Source organism: Rhinolophus sinicus, chromosome 3 (genome assembly GCF_057876585.1).
Source record: "Rhinolophus sinicus isolate RSI-liver-muscle chromosome 3, RSI-T2T, whole genome shotgun sequence".
NCBI lineage: Eukaryota > Metazoa > Chordata > Mammalia > Chiroptera > Rhinolophidae > Rhinolophus > Rhinolophus sinicus.
The window spans coordinates 141,077,553-141,099,475 of NC_142503.1; the positions used below are offsets into that span (position 1 = coordinate 141,077,553).

Here is a 21,923-nt window from a genome sequence, read left to right on the forward strand (position 1 = left end):
TATGGACGTGGGGTGATAATGATGTGTCAGTGTAGGTTCATCAGTTGTAACAAATACATCACTCTACTGATAGATGTTAACAATAGGGGAGCCTGTGCAGGTGTGGGGGTAGGAGGTATATGTGAAATCTCCAAATTTTACCCTCAATTCTGCTGTGAACCTAAAACTTCTTTAAAAAATAAAGCCTATTAAATTAAGAAAAACAGAGCTTACATTACATTAACTGCAACTCCAACAGCTGCGGTAATGAGCATTATATCTCCATTTATTTCATATTTCATATGGATAGTTCTTTGGACAGCTTCATACAGGAGGAATCCCATAAGTATATACACCAATAGCACACTAATCATAGCTGACAAAACCTCTGGAGGGAAGAATATAAAAAACAAATGTATTTGCAGCATGGTTATTATACTTTATACAAACTAAACACTGTACAATCTATTATTTATTTTCTCGTCTCTAAGGAGATAAAAGCACTATATCATTTTTGTCATGTTATTTTTCTTTAAAAAATTTTAATTGTTTGATATAGAACTTTTTATTGTGGTATAACTGACATATAATCTTATGTTAGTTTCAGGTATATAACATAAACATATATTTTTATTTAAAAAGAGTTTAATAGTTTGGCCCAGATTCTCCACTAACACTCCTCCTACTCCCCACCTTCCCCTCATCTCTTTAGGGTCAAATTATGTATTTATAGACCATACATATGGTAAAAAATGAAAAACTGAGAAAAAATATTTGTAACATACAAGCCCACTAATTTCCTAATAGACGAGTACACTTACAAATCAATAACAAAGTGAGCAAATCATAAGAAAAATGGGTGGACATAAATAAACAGAAATGGCTAATTTTTCAAAATTAATCATAATAGAAGAAATTCAAATAAGAATAAAATTCCTTTTTGGCCTTTACTAAATTGGCAAAGATTAAACAACTTGATAACAGCCAGAGTTAACAAGGATATTCTGGTGGAAAGATCAAATGGCAATATCATTTTGGAGAGCAGTTAGTAAAACTAATTAAAATTTCAAATGCATGTATTCCTTGATTTTAGGAATCTATCTGATAGAAACACATCCATATGTATGCAAAGATATCTATAAGGTTTTTCATTATAAGTTTGTTTGTAGTATCAAAAAAGATCTGGAGAGATCTTAAATGTCCACCAATGAGTTTGAAACTTAATGGATCAATTATGGTATATACGTATAATGGGATACCATACAGCCATTTATATAAAAAAAGAAAACTATTAGGCAAATTGATAATCGTAAAGATAGACAAGAAAGTGTTACATCTGGGAAGTGGGAGTAGGAGCTTGGAGAATTTATTTTTCACTTTATTCTTTTCAGTAATGTTTGAAATATTTTAAGTTTTTAACCACAAACACTTACTACTTTTAGACTAAATAAAAACAAAGACATTTTTTATGCATGCAAGTATTCATGAGTGCACTTTGACCCAGGAATTCCTCTGCTAGGAATGATATACACACTCGTGCCAATTGAGCTGCACATGTGTAAAATGAGGTATGTTATGAAGCTACTCATCAAGCGTTGTACATAATAGCAAATAATTGAAAACAATAAAAAGTGATTAGCAGAGGACTTGTAACATGGAATACTATGAAGCTGTAAAAAAAGAACAAGGCTCTTTATGTTCTGATAAGGAATAATCTCCAAAATATAGTTATGTGACAAAAGCAAAGTACAAAACAGTGTACATGGTGTTACCATTTGTGTGAAAAGGAAAAAAGAGAATATATAAATAATGATCTGTATATGCAATCTGTGGGAGGATGTGCAAAATACTGATAAAAAACTGGTGGTGAGGAGAACGGGGAGCTGGGAGATAAGGATGACTTTGCACTATATATGCTTTTGTACCATATGAAATTTATACCATGTGAATATAAAGTAGAAATAATTTTATATCTTTTCAAAATAACAAAAAATAGAGCAATTTGAAGTACATATTAAAATAATCAACTAATGGCATTATACAAGTGTTGACGCTCAAAACAATAAATGCAAGAAAATACTTTTAAAGGAAATTTTTCCTTTAGAGAAACCAGACATTAATCCTGTTAAGTGTTAAAAGATAAAAGAATCTAGAAAACTGTTATCTGGATGGACTCATTGCTCAAAGGTTTCAGGCAATTCAGGTATATTGGACTTTGATACACTTTGCTTCCAACCTATAAATTACAACACAGAAAAATTATCTAGCAACTATAAACTGTTTCCTGAAGACATCTCATTAATTTAGACAGAACTCCAATAAAATCCTGTGCATCACAGATGTTGGAGTAAGACAAAAAAGTTACTATTCAAAACTGTGGTACACCTATTCCTGACATACTAATAATCACATCTTGAAAGAGACACAGGGCTGAAGAAAACAGAGCAAACACCAACTGAAATATACAAAGCTGTGGAGAGACACCCATATTAAGCTCAGACTCTAAGCTCCTTGAGGAAATGACCAAGTTACATTCCATGTCACATTAACTGTAGCACTCAGCAGAGTGGCTGGCATATAGCAGGTATTCAAATATTTACAGATAAATTTTTAGAGTGAAGTTAGGCTGAACAAGGGAAGATAAAAGGCTATACAATTAAGAAGGTTAAGCTAAATATAAACAACAGGTTACTGTAGTCCCCCCTTATCCGCAGTTTCGCTTTCTGCGGTTTCAGTTATCCATGGATAACCTCGGTCTGAAAACATTAAATGGAAAATTCCAGGTAAAAACAATTCCTAAGTTTCAAATTATACACTGTTCTGAGTAGCATGATGAAATCTCAAGCTGTTCTGCCCTGTCCCACCCAGGATGTGAATCATCCCTTTGTCCGATGTATCCATAGTGTATATATGCTCCCCGACTGTCACTCAGTAGCCCTCTTAGTTATCAGATCGGTTATCAGAGAGAGAGATCACATTCACATAACTTTTATTATAATACATCATTATAATTGTTCTATTTTATTATTAGTTGTTGTTAATCTCTTACTGTGCCTAATTTATAAATTAAACTTTATCATAGGATGTAAGTATTGGAAAAACATAGTATACACGTATACAGGATTCAATACTATCACAGTTTCAGGCATCTACTGGGGGTCTTGGAAGGTATCCCCTACAGATAAGAAGGGACTTAGTGTATTTACTAAATCTGCCCAAACAAAAAGTAAATAGATTAAAATAGACGAATTAAGCCAAATACAAGACAGAAAATACATGGAATTTCTTCTCCTAAGTTATACCTGCTGATGATAAAATAAACATATATAAATAATGTAAAGAAAAAAATTAACAATTTTTTAAACTGTAAAATCTCATGTACTAGTGGCAGCCTCATTTTACTCACAAAGAAAGAGAACTTTCTCTTTAAAATTGGTATTTAAAAAAATACCAATCCTTCCCAAGCTCTTTCAAAAAAAGAAAGAATTTTAATCACATGTCAAGGTTGAAGCTAGCAATTAGGACACCATAGCTTTTAAGGTGACTTAATCAAATTTTTAAACATGAAATTATAAAGCAATATATTTTACATTTGTATTAATAGCTATACAAGTTAATGACATAGAGATGTGATTGCTTATGAAAATCTAAAGCCAATAATTAAAAATTCTTTCAAACCCCCCTATAATTAGGCTGACCATACTTTCTAGTTTTCCCAGGACAGTCCCAATTTATGCCTGTTGTCCTAGTATAATTATTAAAAGTGCCCCATTTTACTATCAAAAGTGTCCTGGTTTGGATGATAAGTTATATAGTTACCCTAGTATGTCTGCCAGATAAAATACTGAATGCCCAGTTAAATTTGCATTTCAGATAAACAACAAATAATTTTTTAATGTAAGTATGTCCCAAGCAGTATTTTGGACATATTGGGCAATGTGTAAGAGCCGCACATGCATGCATGCATGTGCTAAGTCTGATAAATCCATACCCTAGTGGTAATTTTCCTAAACATTTAAAATTACCTTTTTGTAAACTCTTAGATAAGGCAAAACCACCTTCAAAATAAAGTAACATGAAAGTCAAACTGAAGCATAAACAGAGTTCCTTGGCAAAGAGTGTTCTACCCATAGAAGGTCCATTAGGCTCCTGCAGCTGCAAACACAGTTTTCCACAACACAGTGTTCACCCACGTTTGAGTAGCATAAAAGGGATCCCAATGCCTCTCCACACAGTTAAGAGTAATTCAGCTGATTCCTAGAAATTCCCAAATGACATATTAAGATACTACTATCAATGACATCCTTTTTCCAGCGATTAATAAAGAATGTGCTTCATATCTAGTTCCCTTGGTGAAAAGCAAAGACATATTCATCTGTTATTTTTTATTTTAATCATCAAAATGTCTTCTAGCCAGAAAAGTTATAAATGCAAATGGGAAAATTTTTTTCAGTGGATTTTTAGGGTTGAGATTTATAATTGAGAAATATAAAGCACAGATAATACTATATAGTTAAAAATCCTAATAGTAGTAATATGATAAAAACGAACAAAAAGCTCTTTCATTGTGAATAAATTAAACTTTGGTGAAATATCATGAATAGGACTAATTAGTGTTTAAAAATTTTTCCTAGTATTTTTAACATGATGCAACGTAGACAAACATAGGCAAAATGTTTATTCTCCCCACGTTTAAGAGAGAGGGAAGCTTTCAATCAACAACCAAATTATGACTTGTTCCACTCTTCTCATTCATGCTCTGAGTTGGTATCCAGTCACATAATGTACAATAAAGTTTTTCAAGACAAAAGGAGTGCATAACATTTAGAGTTTTCATTTTCTAATGGAGACCCAGGAATTTCAAATTGAAACCCTAGATTTCTGTGAAAGTAACTACCCCATTAGCTTTAGGTAAACTTGACTAAATGGAAATTTAGCAAAAATGAAAAACTCTTGAATGAGATTTTTATGGAAGGTCTAGAAAACCTATTATTATAGTAGTTTTAACATATTTTGCTACTCTACACACAAATAATTAAATCAGTCCACCTGGCTGAACTGTAGCGTTGGAGTGGGGAGTAAGATGAGCAAATATGTATATTTTTGTTATGACACCACTTGGGTCTTTTTGTTCAGCTAAAACATAAACAAATGGTTATACTAAATGATCTAAGAAAGACCAAAATACACCCTGAATCACATACAGAGAATACATAGTTTTGGCTTGAATGGCCAATAAATGGTAAGAGAAAAAATTAAATGGAAGATAATATAAATGATTATCAAGCTTAGATAATACTATAAAATATTTAAAAAGTGTTAACTGTACATTTTAACACATTTATAAATTGCCAAAACTAGAGGTTTTCAAAGTTCATATGAAAACGCTGAGTACTTCTCTGTCCTGTTATTCTCCATCATAGTACCTTATTATTTCTCTTTGTAGCATTTAATACAATTTATGATTATGTTTTGTTTATGTACATATTTACTGCCTGTCTTCCCACCCTATACTATTATTTATTCATTCAATAGATAAGCATTGAATGCCTATGCAGTGAATGAAGAATAGTCTGCTTCACCTATGTAAACCACACTCAACCCAAGTATATTTGCCTTTTTGTGAGCGCTGCCTAGATGTTCTGGCCTATCAAAACTGTTCACTTTGCTAATGCTATGATGCCAATAATGAATACATTTCCCTCAAATTATATAATACTTGTCTTTCTATTGTCTCAAAGAACTATACATAGTACATATCTAAAGACAGATTTCAGAGATCTATAAAAATCAGTAGGGAAGGAGAGTGGAGATACAGTCTTCTATTTCCTTTTGTGCTATTTCTCTTTTCTACCTTCTTCCAGTAGAAGACAGGAAGGAAACAAGAAAAATCAGTGCACTGTACTATATTTGCCTAGGACTTCCAAATTCACATTTTTATTTTAACTCAGTCACAGACAGCCCTACAGCACTCAGGCTAAAGACATCATAGAGGATTTTCAGTGGCCCACTCTTGCCACTAGAATGCCAAGATAAATTGCAGTTTGTCTTTGCATTCTCTCACCTCCTATTCTAAATAATCTATTTCCTGCCTTCTTATCACTCCCTCTATCCACCCCAAGGTGCCAGAACTACAAGCTGACTTTTGGCTCTCCAACATTGACTGCCTCACTCATGCCTTCCTTGTGCCACAGTAAAAACTCCCATTTCTAGGAAGTACCTATTCTTTTCCTACAGATGTCCATGTAATATGAATTAATTCCCACTAAGATGTGAATAATGAATAGGCATGACTCTTGTCAGGGGTGGGAAGAAGTTGTTCAAATGAATCACTAATGAGACAGAAGATTTTTTTTTTCTTTTTTTGTCTGCGTGTATGGGGGAAGAGCTTTTTTAGCTGAATACTTTCTGCTCCTTTAGCATCAGGGAATAAAATAACAAAACTAAGCAGAATTAGCATCATAACCATATACCTACCTCAGGACAGCCATCATCTAACCAGATCTGCCAAGGCCTTTGCCTTGGAGAACACATTGCTACAAAAGACTACTGCATGGTCACTTTGCCATTAACTTAGGCTGGTGATTTGCATTACCAAAGTGCGTATCTTGCTTTTTATTTCACATACAGACAACTTTGCTTACTGCTGTCCTTTCACATGATCACTTTCTTTATCTAATCCATACACCTCTTCAGCCTAAGAACTGGAAAGAAGCTATATATAAATAAAGTCAACTACACTCATAATCCACAGAGAAGGATAAAAGTGGAAAGCAAGCAAGGGGGAGGGGGTATTCACTTTAGAATAGCATGTTCCTTTGTCTGGGAGATAGTGCCATTCCTCCTAAAGATTTGTGGGATTTCTCCCACAGTGCGGTTTCATTAAGTTCTAAGATGGCATATCCACAGTTAAATAAATCCAGGCATTTTAAAAATAACTCACATATGGTTTCTTCCCTGCTCTCCCCCTTCCCACAAAAAAGCTGCCATTGTAGCTCACTATAAAGTAATAAATAAAGAAAAGAAAAAGAAAAATCTGAATGATTTTACACATCTGTGAGATCATATAAAGGAAAGCACTAACAGAATGGAACTGACTCCTGGGACAACCACTTGGGCTTACCCTTCAAAGCTAAAATTACCATTCTGTCACCTTGACTGAAGGACTTCTGCTAAAATAAATTTTGTTACATTGCCAAAAGTGTTGCCAAAGACCCGAGTCAAAAATGCCAAAGACCCATTTTAAAATTGTTATTTAATCATCTGGATGAATCATCTTACTTTTCTCCTAGCTGAGGCAGTTATGCTGACAGAATAAGAATTCTGATTAGGGGAAAAGGGAAGGCAGGCAATTTTGGAGCACGGATCATTTTGAGAGATAAAAAGTCCAGGTAAGATGACATATTGGCAGGTAAAAGAGGGAAGAGGAAAAAAAAATCTAATGTGTGGATCTCTCCACAGAGACTCAAATTTAATTGATCTCGGTGTGACCTGGGCATCAGCATTTTAAAAACAAAGGGGGGAGGGGAAGAAACGAAGACTGGAACTAACTTTTACTGGGAATTTACTGTGTCAGGTACCACGTTTAGGTACTTGTACCTTACCACCTTCCCTTACGTATTTTTTACAATTCTCAAGACAAATATGTATTATCATCCCTATTTTACAGAAGAAACTCATACTTAGAGAAATTCAGTTATTCTCCAAAAGGTCATTCTCCATATAGCTAGTAAAACTGCGTGTCTCAGATATGAACCAAAGACAATTTAACCACAAAACTCTAAAAGTGGTTAAGTACCAAAACAGACAAACAGGATGGGCCCCTGACTGAGATAAGAAAGAAGAAACTCCCTTCTGACTAATTTTTTAATTAGTCAAAAGGACATATAAATCAGGCTGTACCACCAGCTATGTTATGGGTCAAATAAATTTGTATTGTCTAGTTTGTGAACATGACCACAGTTTCAAAATTATAAATAAATGTATTCAAGTCCCAAATATTTTAATCCCAAAATTTCAAAAATAGCCCTACTCCCAGTTTGGAAATTAGTTTAATTTACCCCAAATACAAATGATTTGAGGATCATGGGCTACACTAAATTATCTGTTTCACAGTTTTCATAACCTTATTTACTCAGCCTGAATATGCAACAATTCAATTAATAATCTCTTATACATATAGCACTTATTAGTGCCAGAGACAGAGTATAATATTATTTGTTCCTGTTTTTACTTCATTCATGGTCTAGAAGGAGACACAGTTTCATAAACAACAGCTACAAAAATGTGAGAAATGCTGTTAAGCATGTATAAAGTGTTATGAGAAAACAAAAAGAAAATAAATCTAGGAAATAACTACTGCTATCCATCATTCAGACACACACCTCCAGGTCTAGAACTGGACATACAGTATGCTGCCTTTTTCATAAGAAAGGGTGGCAGGGAGCACGATATGAACATATACATGTATTTGCTTATACTTTCAAAAGGAAATGCTGGAAGGATAGGCCAGAAACGAATTAAAATAGCTACTAATAAGGAGTGGGGTGGGAGGGTCCGTTGGAGGGGACAGAATAAAAGTAAGCCTTCTCTGAAGTCTTCTCTGAAGACTTCTCTACATATCTTTTCTTTTTAACAATTTTTGACTTTTGCACTGTTTTACTTATTTACAAAATAAATCAACAAATAAAAAACCAACCCATCCTACCCCTTTATGCCATCAAAACAAAACAAAATTCAACAACAGTAACAAACCAGACATTTCTTACGGGGATTCCTTCTACAATGTTCTTCAGGACCCTAATTCCCAAGTTTTGATACTAGATGTAATAAGAGGCACACTATTTAAATGTGTCCAATATAAACATACTTTCCCCCACAGAACTTCTAGATTACTCATGAAGCAGCGGTATTTGTGGACAGCCATTGCTTTGGTTTATAGCTTTATAGCTTTATTCGATTCTATCTTTGTTGTCTTTTTAACCCTTCCCAAGTCACTGTAGTTTTTCTTCCATTACTATCACCACTTCAAAGAACAGAATAAGTGAAATCAGTTCCATATCTAGGTACATCTTCATAAGATTTTGGAATACAAAGATCCCAAAAGGCCCTTCTAATGTGAGGGCTTGAGTCCTCTATCTAATTTTTTTAAATGACTTAAAAATTTAGATAAAATTCACATAACATAAAATTCACCATTTTAACAATTTTAAAGTGTTTAATTCAGTGGCTTTTAGTATATGCACAAGGGTGGACAACAATCACCACTAATTCCAGAATGTGCTCATCACCCCAAAATAAACCCTATATCCTTTAAGCAGTCACTCCCTTTTATTTTTCAAGTTCTCTTTTTCTGAGGTTCTTAATAGTACAACTTTGGACGTCCTAGACGGTGCTTTTATAATTTTTACCTTTTTCCTCCTGTTTTTTATCTTTTTGTTCTGTATTCTGGGAGACTTTCTTGATTATATTTTCTAATCCTTCTATTGAAAAAAAAACATTTTTTAAAGTTCAGCAATGTTTCAGTTTCAAAGAGCTTTTTCTCATGTTTCTATTTCAAAATATTTTACTGTTTTATTATTCTGAGTATGTTAATAAGATAATTTAAAACATTTTCTTTTGTTCCTTAGGTTACTTCTCTTTTCTCTGGAACTAATTTTTCTGTTAGTTTAGTTTTGTTCATTTTCTTTCATGCTGCTGGTTTTTCTCATTTGCAGAAAGATCCTTGGTTGTCCATTCACATTTAGGACAGAAGAAAAGGGAAACTATCCTTTGTAAGAAGAAAATGCCAGAAGGGTAAGTGATCAACTAATTAAAATGGTTACTAATAATCAGTGTAGGGAAGGGCAGACTAGGACAAATGTATTACTTTAGGGTGAGTAGGTGGGGAACCAAGCTATGAGGCTGCAGAACCCTGATTTGAGTGTAAAAAAATGTACTTCTTTTGGAGTATCAACTACTGTGTTTTCCCGAAAATAAGACCTAGCCGGGCAATCAGTTCTAATGTGTCTTTTGGAGCAAAAATTAATATAAGACCCAGTCTTATTTTATTATAATAGAAGACTGGGTCTGATCTAACATAATATAAAATAAAACCAGGTCTTATGTTAATTTTTGCCCCAAAAGACGCATTAGAGCTGATTGTCCAGCTAGGTTTTATTTTTGGGGAAACACGGTAGAAGCCTGGAAGCCTCAGCTTTCCCCATTTTGTTCGATTTCTTTCTAGAAGAACTATGTTGTTTTATGGGGGGGTGGGGGGGAATGCAGGCTGCCTGAGCGGAGGTGGGGATGGGATGGAAGGTAGGGGCATAGTCAACTAGTGGGAGCAGTTTCCTATGTATAGTCATTCAGTTAATCTTCCCTGTTTTCAGGTCCAGTTCTCACTTCATCTCTGTCCCGAGTCTTCCTTGGAGATATGTTGGACTGATCCAGTTTCTTGCTCAGTGTACGTACTCTACGCTGTAGCTTCTTGACTTATTTCTGCTTTCAACCCACTCCCACCTACTTTCCAACTTCTAGAACTTACTGGAAATTTCTTGACTCAACTATTTGCTTCTCTTTGTTGTTTTGGTACTTTTTTTTATTACAATGGACTCTCAGGAGAGACAGGAATCAAATGCTGATACCTAGTCCACCATCTTGAACTTCGTACTTAAAAAAAAAAAAGGGAAAGACTGACTTTCTACAGAGATTTGTTGAGACACAATAGGAATAGTCAGTTCTATTTTCTCTCATCTTTTTGTAGTCCTTGTTATCTATGAAGAAACAAAATGACTACCTACATAAATACTAAGTACTTCTTTGATATTTAATGGAATTTTCATGATTATTAGTTTTTAACTCATTATGTATTTTTGGGGTAAAGTGCCATTGTTTTCATTAGAGTTCCAAAGGGGCTAAATCCTAAAAGAGGTTAAGAACCACAGGACTAAATTAAATGTGCTCTCTCAAATAGTACTAGAGGGTAAAAATCCCCATGCTATGATGCTATGTTTTAGATTTTAAATTGCAGGTGTTTAAATCACAAAAAATTAAAGTTTGAAAATAATGTCAAAGTTGTTAAAAACACCAAGGCAGTCAATAAACAAATGAATGTGTAATATGTTGGATAATAGTGGGGCTTCTTTTTGGAACACATCCAAACGTATTATGCAGTGGCTTAAAAAATAACAGAAAAACCTCACTCAGCACTTGAGCTCTCTTATACAGCAGTTGAGAGTGCTGAAGGGTGGGGATGTCAGAAAAATTCCCACCGTGATGACGTGGATAGCTACCTGGAATATAGTCATTCAGCTACAATGTCAAGTTTCACACTAAAAGATGCAGTGACTAAATTTTAGAAGACCTACATGATGGCATTTCATGTAATAGTTCAGATAATTATTTTATATGAATATTAAAAATAAGCAAGAAATTTTAAAGCAGTAACAGCAAAAAGCAGTTTTGTGGATAACAATGTATGATTTTAACCTCTCAATTAAATATTAATATTTGTTCAAAATAGGAAAATATGTGTGCATTGCTAAAAAGAAAAAAATCAATGACACATTTTAAGACATGGTAAAGGAGACTTTATTCAAGGGGGGGAAGCTATCAAAATAAGTATAGGGACCACTGCATTGGAATTTTGCAGTGGGGTAGAGAGATTGGGCTCAACTTTGAATACTGCACAGGCAAATGGAATTTGCCTGCCAAGAAGCGGTGGGAGTCAGTGGATGGAAAATTACTAAGAGAAAACATTAGGAATAAGAAGGATTCTGGCTAAACTGACCTAACAGAATTCTTGCTGAAGACAGGCCAGGGTGATGACACATCACCTGGGGGATAACCCATCAAACATTGAGAGTAGGGGGGTCCCTTAAATTGGCTTAGCAAGGTTCTTGTTAAAACTGGATTTCACAAGGAAGTGCACATATGGGCTTGGGAGAAGGTTCAGGAGACTGACTAAAGTTTGGTCAAGCAAAGAATCTTTGTCAGCACTTATAGAATTATGTTGATACAATGGCCTCAATGAAGGTCAGCCACACAGTATATGTTGGCTATATTACAGTAAGGCTTAAACTCTGGGCTACAGCAGCTTTGGTTGGAATACCTGAAGTGAAAGAAAGAAGCTAATGCTCATAAATGAATTAAACCCATGTGGTTTTGCTTGGTTCAATAAACTAAAGGTAAACTTTTTTCTGATAACATCTTCAGGACATAGGGAACAGATTTTCAAAATTAATGATTCCCATATAATTTTATGTTTAGCTGACTGGGTTGAATGTGCCCTGGAAGATATGTATCTGAATAAATCCTGTTCATCTATTTTCATTTGCTTTGTTCATCTATTTGAACAGGCTTATCACCAGAAAGATTTCAGTTAATCAAAGGTTATAGTTCATTGTGGTTTTACCATAAAATTTTATAAACTAAATAAATTGCCAATTACCTACCTAAGCGATGAAATCCAAAGGTGAATCTTTTGGTTGGTGATTTTGAAGACAGCCACAGAGCAAGCAGGGTCAGTATGATAGCACTTAGGTCAGTTAACATATGAAGCGCATCTGTCATTATTGCTAGGCTATTTGCAATGTATCCACCTTAGAGTAAGGGTGAGAGGGAAGAAAGAATAAGTTAACAAAAATAATAAATATAAGTAATCAAGCCAAAAATACATAACATCCTACAAAACATGAACTTCTAACTAAATCTTTAACCTAATACAATTAAATCAAGGTACCTGAAATTTTATGCAAAACATTAAATATGTATCTATTTTTCTAGTGAGAATGTCCATTTCTATTAACAGATTCTCTGAGGAGTCAAAGACCTTAAAAAAGTTAAGAACCACTAAATTGGGGGCTAACACATAATGAAAAATTTTGCATTTTAGCATTGCACTTACTTAACCTACTAATTTTACTACTATCAGACAGTGAATTTAATAAACACAATATCTAAATATTACAATAAAGCTGAAGAAAAGGTAGGTTATTCACTTGCTTGGGAGGGTTTGAATACAAAATTAAATGGAAGAAACTCAAAATGTACACTAGTTTAAAACGAAAGAATTCTAAAAAAAAAAAATTGATTCTATAAACAGCGATGTTTCCTAATAGAGGGATATAGGGTAGTATTTAGAATACAAAATTTTATATTGATTTTCCAGACTACACACATACGCACACACACAAACTTGTGCGGTGTATGTATACATGTTTCCATACGGTCAACTAATTTTCCTAGCACCATTCATTGAATAAGCTTTTATAATATAATACAGAGTATTCAAACTTTTATGTGTATCAGGATGATCTGGAAGGTTTGTTAAACTACAGATTGCCTGACTCCACTCTTAGAATTTCTAATTAAGTAGGTTTGGATGGGGCCTGAGAGTTTACATTTCTAACATGTTCCCAGGTGATACTGATACTTCTGGTCTTGGAATCACACTTTGAGAATCACTGTTAGAATGTATAGTAGAACTTCATGATCAGGGTGTTGTGACACATAAGTGTGATGAACTGTGATCTCCCTATTTCTGGGATGGGTGTGCAGAGCCAAAAATAGCAGAACTGAGGCTGGTGATCTTGTAGTCATATCCATTTACTCTGGTGTGCTCTATACAAATATCATTTTTTATGTATTCCCTGACGTGAAAAAGCTAGAAATGACTGACAGACAAGACAGCTTGGTGGTTATGAACATGAGGCTTTGAAATCTCACAGACTCTGAGCAAGTTACTTAACATTTTTGAGCCTCAGTTTACTTATCTATAAAGTGAGAACACCTTTAAGCCACACTGTTCAATAGACCTTTCTGGGGTGAAGGAAATGTTCACATGTGGCTGTTGAGCATTTAAAATATGGCTAGTGCAACTGAGGAACTGAAATGCTTTTATTTAATTTTAATTAACCTAAACTTACAGAGCCACATGTTGGTGATCATTAGCAAAAACAGCAGAGTAAGGACCTCTGCAAATCATCTCCTCCATAAAAGCAATATGAACATGGGCAAAAATTGTCCCAGTCAGCTTTTTCAGAACTCTGGAAATTAACCAAAGGCTGTTACAAGTAGCATTTATTCAAGGAAAATGGATGAATCTTGGTAAGAATAGTGAGCTCTGTGGCATTTTAACTTGACTTATACCTATCTCCCCTCTCCAGCTTTTCAGTAGCCTTGAAACCAACAAGCAGCAATCACAGTCAAAATCTCAGCCTGGAAGCCACTGTAAGGGATAGAATGGGGCTGGAGCTCCTTAAAAGCCCCGTTCTCAGAGAATTGTCACTATTTGACCCGTCTGGTGGTTCCCTGGAAGACCATTACATGCCAGGCTGTTTTGAAAGCCACTGAAGTAGAGGGACCAGCCAGTATGAAGGCTTTATGGGCAAGAAAGAGCTTTGTGAATCGTAGAGAAAGGCAGCCAACCTGGCTGAAGTGAGTACTGGGAGGAGTGGTATGAAATGAGGTAGGAAATATATACAATTTTCCTACATTTAACCTCCAACCAGCACCTGAAATCTGGACTGCCACCTCTGTTCTCATCATGGTTCATCATTGAGAGACAACATACATGGGAGAATGATCTCCCTACTTTAATGTCACTTTGTAAACAGTCACTGAGAAGTTAGCAGTCACAGTAATGTGACTGTGAAATTCATTTCTAAACAAAGAATGTATTTTATAGTGAGAATGTATTACTTAAAATACTTTAAAAAATGGAAAATAAAACCAAGTTCATAAACCCTGGGGGAGCCATTTTCTGCTTTCTTTCAGTTCCTCCTTATAATGAAAAGCTTTCAGGTTAGTTGGTAGTATTTAATTTTGCAAATCTCTTGGATATAAATCCAAAAGAAAATAATATAAAGAGACCACTTAAGTAAAATGTAGAGGGGAAAAAAAATCAGGAAACTGGTACTGTAGGTGTGGCTCTTCCATTACTACCGAATTTCCTCACAACTTAATCTCTCTGGGCCCTCAGATTCCTTATGTGAAAAAGAAGGTGGAGCAGGTGTTCAGCAAGGTCCCTTCATATTGTAAAAATGTATGATTCCAAGTAATTTTAGCATCACTTACTATTTTAAACATTGCAAAAATTAACCTGGTGTTTTATCAGATTTTTTTTTTTTTTAAAAAGAGGAAGTTACATGATATACAATGAAGACATTATACAATAAGTTTGTGTTGTACTTAGGTTGATCTGCACTTTGGAACTGTGGCCTTTTCACATCACAAGAGATCAGTATCTTAATAAATAACGAGCTTCCTAAAAAAGAAAGTTTAAACCTCAAATCACGTGTAACTAAAGCTTGACAAATGGAAATGTCAAGTGAGTTGGCAACACAACTCACCTACAAGTTCTCCAATCATGAAAAGCAAGTACAGAACGGCAGCAATGGTCAATCTGGTTTTCACCTTTCTCTGCTTCAGCAACTCTCTCCGTTTGTTGCAGTTGTCACAGGGGTCCACCTTCAAACTCAGCTGACTGTTGCTCAAAGGTAAGTCCTGATCCAGTAAGGAATCATCATCGGCCTGAAGGGCCGGGTGCGCCCCGTTAATAGGCCTTTCCGGGGTTTCGGAACCATCATCCGCCACCACAACTCGAAGTTTGTTAAACCGAGAAAGCCCTTCGTCCCCCACCTCGTCCGAGAAGTCAAAGGCGCTGGTGTCATTTAAAAACAGCGGCGCATCATCTTTCCTCAGCAGAGATTTCAGACGCTTCCACGCGCTGGATCCGGCCATCGCAGAGGCCGTGCGGCCGCGGCGCGGAACGGCTCGGTGCAGGCGGACGGCTGGCAGCTCCTACTTCACCGGAGCGCCAGTTCTCGATGGCACTGCCGCGCGTTCCTCCCCATCCTGTGGAAAACGGAACACGTTATAAATTAGAGGCGCCCCATCAGAGCTCACAAGTTCCGAAGCCCAGGGCGGCAGGGGACACAGGCCGGCTCCAAGGCGCCGGGGCTCCGCGAAGGGGCGGCGCGTCTACCTGGGGCGCTGCCGCGGGGCCGCCGTTCATCTCCCCGCCCTCGGCCGGCTTGGTCAGGCCGGGTCGCACAGCTCGGCCCGGAGCCGCGGGAGAGCGGGGCCGATCTCTCGCCTGCAGCGCCCGCAGCTCCAGGCCGGCTCCGCGGGTCTGACAGGTTCGGAGCCCGGCGCCCGTGACCGCCGCCTCTCGCTGCCCTGAGCGAGGCCGCGCGCGTGCGCCGCAGCAGCCGCAGGCGAAGCGCGCGAGGGAGGGGTCGACGCGGGGATACGCAGGCCCTAGCGCAGGGCTGGGGCGCCCGCGAGGGGCGGGGCAGGGGCGCACACCGCGTACCCCAGCCGGTCCTGCTGGTCCTTGTCTGCCCGGGGGACTCTCACTGGCGAAGCCGTAGTCTGCGGCCCGACCCTTGCCACTCTCCTTGTTGTGAGACAGATGGAACTGGGGTCCGCAGGGTCAGTGGGTAGAATCGAACGGTCCCGCCCAGGACAGCGTTGTGGCCGGGAGTTCGCTCCACCCAAGGAGGGCCTCGGGAAAATCTTGGGTCGGATCTTGGTTACGGAGGCTCGGCCGAAAACCAATGTAGCGCTTTCTAGTTGCTGCCTCTCTGGCAAGTTGGCAAAATTTGCTGCACAGTCAGGTCAACTTGGAGAGGGGCAAGGCTTATGGTCGTAAGCAGTTGTGTCCTGATATATATTTACTGTTGTTTTTCAGCAAATATGTGGTGTTCTCTGTGTGCTTACTCTTCTTTCCTTTTGCCTCCAAGTTTTCACGATATGGACTGAACCCAAGCACAGAAAATCTAATAAAAGTTATTTGTTCTGGCCTTTGGTTCTGTTTAACTAAACACATAATTCAAATAAGTTCTGAGTAGTAGCTTCTAATTTAGACCTAAATTTTAATGGCAAAATGAATCACAATTACTATCCCCATCCCTAGTGATTCCCTGGGTGGGTTTTAGGGGATTTAGGAGACCTAAATTTTGTGCAAAATTTTGTGGGTATATGTATTTTATTCAGTAAGTTTCTTAACCATCATATTCTCAAATGGGGTTAAGACTCAAATAAGATTTAAAACAACAGCAACAACAACACTATCAGGAGAAATCTTATAGATGAAGCCCCTAACTTGTAGTGCACACTCCTATTTATCCAGTGTTTGTAAATGTATTTTGACAAAAGTTTACATGGACTACCAAATTTCAAGTTACAAGAAGTACAATAAAAAGTCACATGAAACATCATTTTCCTCCAAAGATTCCGATGACACTTAGAATCTTACATGCCTCAGGTGCAAGAACTTTTGGACTCTAGGGCCATCCCTCACTTTTGACTGCCCACAATATTCCTACAGAGCTGCAGGCATGGGAGTCAGGTTAGGATATCTGGATCAAAGATCCCATGGTTCCCAAGACCCAGAATATTCAATAATCAGGGCACAGAGGTCATTATCAGAAGAATGGAGAGAGTTTACTGAAGGTTGCTTTCCTAACCCCAAATAATCTACCCAGTTTGGGAGTAGATTATTTGTTTGGTTTTTATTTGTTTATTATACTGCCTGAAATTCTAATGAGAGAGACAAATGAATAAAGCAAATATTTCAAGAGTTTGATCACTATCTCTTTAGTATACATTCTTCAAATGAGATTCCATTTAAGGAAACGGGATAGATGTTTTCAAGAAAAGATGAGGCCAGAGCATGGATTTTTTTTTTTTTTTTTTTTTTTTTTTGAGTATTTACAGTAAACTTTGTTGGGAAGGATTGCCGTTCTGCATCCCAATTTATTTTAACTATTTTGTATCATTGAGTACCTGGAGAAATGTTGGGAGGACAACAAAAACTATGGTGATTTTAACATATGTCCAAAAATTCTGTGATATGCTTCCCATCAAGAGGTGGAGCTTAATTCCTCCTCTAATTGAGTGTGGGCTGCTCTTAATGAATAGCTTATGGCCCATAATGAGTAGAATCTGGCATAAGTGACAGTGTATGACTTACAAGACTAGGTCATAAAAGGCATTGCAGCTGCCTTCTTGTTCTCACTCTAGGATCACTTGTACTGGGGGAAGCCAGAGCTACCAGGTCATGAGGAAAGTCCATGTGATGAAGAACTGAGGCCTCCTGTCAACAGCCATGTGAGTGAGCCATATTGGAAGTGCATCCTCCAGCCCTCGTTAAGCCTTCCCGTGACAGCAGCCTTGGCCATGTTCACTGAAACCTCATGAGAGCTCCCTGGCAGAAACACCCAGGTAAGCTACTTCCAGATGACCCAGAGAGACTGTGAGATAATAAATGTGCATTATTTTAATATGGTAAGTTTTGGGGTAATTTATTACCCAGCAGTAAATAACTAATACACTCTATGTCAACTTTCCATTGTATCAGGAAAGACACTTTTCTTATTCTTTAATCATATAGGCTCTCATTCATAGGCCTGCCCTTGGGTTAGTGGCATGATTTCTATCACTGAGCTTTAAAATGTGCTGAATAAAAAGACTTCTGTGAATAGTCTTGGAATGTAACCACTATTTGCAACCTTATTTCTATGTACTCAGCGTTTATAACAATAGACAAATGAACTTTTGAAACATAATCCATTTATAATCTGGGTACTGCCTATAGTTCTGCTAGCTATTGCTCAGTATACCATTCTTTTATAAGATACTTCATGTTTCTTTCAGTATGAAGAGCTTTTTTTGCATGGGAAAATGAAAAAGTTGCCAACCATTTAGCCCATCGCTTAACCAGGTAACTCATAATACACAGATTGTTTAGGTAATAGCAGAGGCCTGTCAGTTCAATTGCAAGACACAGAACATACCATGGGGCAATTAACTGCAGGAGATGCAAAATATCCTATGTTAAAATCTGTTTTCTGGCCCAGACATCTCTTGGAAGAAATGACAATGCTAAAAATAATATTGCAGCCAACATTTACTTAAGGCTTGTTTATGTGCCAGGCACTATGCAAGGGACCTAACTTATATTAGCTCATTTAATTCTTACAACATCACTATGAAGAACGTAGTGATTCAAAGCATGGGTCTTGCAATCATACTGTATTTGAAGCCTGGCTTTACCATTAAAAGTCATATAATCTCTGGTAAATGATTTAACCTCTTTGTGCTTCAGTTTTCTTGTGAAATCTCTCTTGGAGATGAAAACAAAGTGGAAAACAAAATTTTTTTTTAATTGAAATATGGGAAAAGGTGCCGCTTAGTTGTCAGGTTCAAATGCTGCATATTCCTCATCCTGAGAACTCTCTCTATTGGAGTATGTAGGTTCTTATAGGATGTTTTTGGAATGTGTTCCTTTCTCTTTTCTAGGACGGATGAAAGCTATTGGATGCATATGAACAAGGGCTACTGATGTGATACACAACTATGGTGAGTGTAATCATTTCTTCCGTCTATGGATAACTCTGGTAACAGAGTAGCTGGAGATTCAGTTTAACCCCTCCTCCAGAGGAGAAGAAGAAGGACCCGAAATAGATAAGAGAATTATCCCAGGACAGGCAAATTACCTCTTGGACAGGGAGGAGATAAAGGAAAGAATCTCTGGCCGAGAGTCCATCTATCCTGTGAGGCAAACCTGTGAGCCGAAACCTACTCAATCAAAGTAGTGTTTTCATACTTTGTTTTTGTCTTCCCTTAGTTCTAAAAGTAAACATTCCTATGGATTCCTCTAACCATGTCTGGCTGAAAGGAGAAGGAATGAGAGATTCCAGCTGGGACAGGGGTTTAAGGACTGAGCACATCAGCCCTGGAGTCTGGAGATGGTAGCTGGGCTGGGAGAACTTAAAGATAAGGGTGGAAGCCTGACTTTGGAAATGCTTCGTTGTAGACAAGAGCACCACCTGAGAACTTGGAGAACTTGGTTCAGCTGCTAATTTTGCCATCCATTCACTGCAATCCCTAGCAGTGTACTATTGCTGAGCTCATTTTCTTGTCTGTAAAAGTAGAAAATAATATTTGCCCTACCTATTTCATAGGGACACTATCAGAATCCAGTGAAATTTTTATATGTGAAAGAAAGCATTCCCTTACCTACTTTACTAGAGAGAGCTATTAAAGACCATGTTATCTGTACCAAACTGCAAAACAAGGGTCCTGGAAAATGCTGGTCATCAAGATTCCTCCACTTGTATCTATCCCTTCTTAGGATTGCTAAACTCCAGTTCTTGGTTTATTAATGACATGCTCTTATTTAGATCTCTTGATCACTGCCACACACATTACTGTTATGACTACTTCATTTCTATCCTAAGCTGTTTTTGTGTCCATAGCACCTAACATCATACTCATAGCAGGAGTCCTGTAAGTCCGCATGGATTAATATAAGAAAATATCTTTGTCATAGAGAGTTAATCCATAAATTCAAATTTTCCTCTAACAAACTTTTTTATTTCTTTAAGCTGGTGTGTAAGGTCATTTCTAAGAAATTCTTCATGGTGAGATCATTCTGTCTCATGATGATTGGAGTTTATTAATACACTAATAGTTTATATTTATACCAGACTTATTTCAAAGAATATTGTAACACTTACGAGTTAAGCCAAGACAGAGAAGCTACTGCAGACAAAGTGACTCTTTTGTGGCCTCTAACAACTGGTAGCTTTAAACAATGAAGGCTATTGTGTAAGAACGCCCTGCTGGGGTTATTGTGAGGTTTAATTAGATTAAAATCTACAGAGTGCTTTGAGTTTTTCCTCAGAATCCCTTAATAAATAAAGATGACACTAATTTTTTTAAAGTATCTTTATATTGGTCCCCTCAGAACCAAATGTAACAAGTTCACCTCCTGTTTAACCCCCTATTTTCCCTGAAGCAAAAAAACCCAAGACTAGGCCAACCTAAATTACCTTTAATGGCTTTAAACTGACTACAGAGCACACATGACTGACTAAAACTTAGTATCCTAATCACAAAGATCTTAGTGTATGATTTACAGGACACAATAATGCCTCATAATCACTATGCCACATGGTAATTAGATATAAATTACTGTAATTATTACAGCTGGCTTTTTACTGACCAAAGTTTTACTTGCCTATGTTATTTATATTTGAATAACTCACATTCTGCTCATTTGCAAATAGGGTTTAAAGCAGTTCTTTCGTAGTTCTCGATTATCTCCAAACATTATAAATGTTCTCAGTTTTACCTGATATCAACTACTGTTTAATCCTCATTGCATATACAGAAACACACTCAGATACCAGGTAAAAGACAGAAGCCTTTGATCCAGCTTTTCAACAGCTGAGGTTCCCTGGGAACCCCTTCTCAGTCTCCTGGTCTCCTTGATCCCAACCCTATCCCCAGTGACCCACCCAGCCCATACTGTCTCCTTCCCTGACCCAGAAGGAGCTGCTCTGAATATTCTGAGTGGTTTGCGTGAGGAGAAACTCTGGAGCAGACTCAGGCAAGGCCTAGGGAACAGTAGGATAAGAGGCCCATTGTAAATGAGGAACTTGTCTGGCAGTTGACCAACTGTCCTGGTTTACTTGGGACCGAGGGATTTCCAGGACATGGGACTTTCAGTTTACTGGGATGAGTTTACCTCTCAGCAAGAACAGATTCTGGAACCTTGATAGTGGCTGAGTCTTTGCTGGGCAGGGAGAGAATCTTAACTGGGAAAGACATTATTCCTTTGAGGCCCTGCAGCACACTGTACTGGATGTTCTCAGGGAGTTCTCTGGATGTGACTCTTGTTACACTGAAATGGAAGAGGTCAGAGGTGTCCAAGAGGGAGGCCAGCCACATGCTAGGCAGCATGACCCTGTGAGAGCCACTGAGGTCCCAGGCTAGCTAGTTCTGTAGCATTCCAGGTATGGAAACTACACCTGAGCTTCAGGCTGGGGAAATCAGTGTATGCCAAACTGCCCGGAGAGACTGAGTGTATTACTGTGTGGTTGATACCTTAATTATCCTGGGGGATACATACACCTTTCCTGTTGCCCTGGATTCCTCCTTCACAGGACCAG

General features: G+C 37.4%; 1 protein-coding gene and 1 long non-coding RNA gene across 5 annotated transcripts in view; one reads left to right on the forward strand and one right to left on the reverse strand.

Annotated features, from left to right (window-relative positions):
* Positions 1 to 16,151, reverse strand: part of SLC30A4 (solute carrier family 30 member 4) — a 31,533-nt gene extending 15,382 nt beyond the window's left edge. For all 3 annotated transcript variants that reach the window (XM_074327795.2, XM_074327796.2, XM_074327794.2), the window contains exons 1-4: positions 15,947 to 16,151; positions 15,312 to 15,816; positions 12,414 to 12,560; positions 214 to 367 (exon numbers count right to left, since the gene is read on the reverse strand). In XM_074327795.2, coding sequence (XP_074183896.2) covers positions 214 to 367; positions 12,414 to 12,560; positions 15,312 to 15,702 — 692 coding nt within the window. In that variant the 5' untranslated portion in view covers positions 15,703 to 15,816; positions 15,947 to 16,151. The remainder of the gene's footprint in view (positions 1 to 213; positions 368 to 12,413; positions 12,561 to 15,311; positions 15,817 to 15,946) is intronic.
* The window catches only part of LOC109460864 (uncharacterized), a 52,660-nt gene that overhangs the window by 12,877 nt on the left and 17,860 nt on the right, over positions 1 to 21,923 (forward strand). The window contains exons 2-5 of one of the 2 annotated variants that reach the window (XR_016020855.1): positions 9,696 to 9,774; positions 17,989 to 18,189; positions 18,622 to 18,688; positions 19,267 to 19,326. This is a non-coding gene — a long non-coding RNA (uncharacterized LOC109460864). Of the gene's footprint in view, positions 1 to 9,695; positions 9,775 to 16,261; positions 16,396 to 17,988; positions 18,190 to 18,621; positions 18,689 to 19,266; positions 19,327 to 21,923 lie in introns of those variants that run through there. The other variant, XR_016020854.1, reaches the window with a different exon arrangement.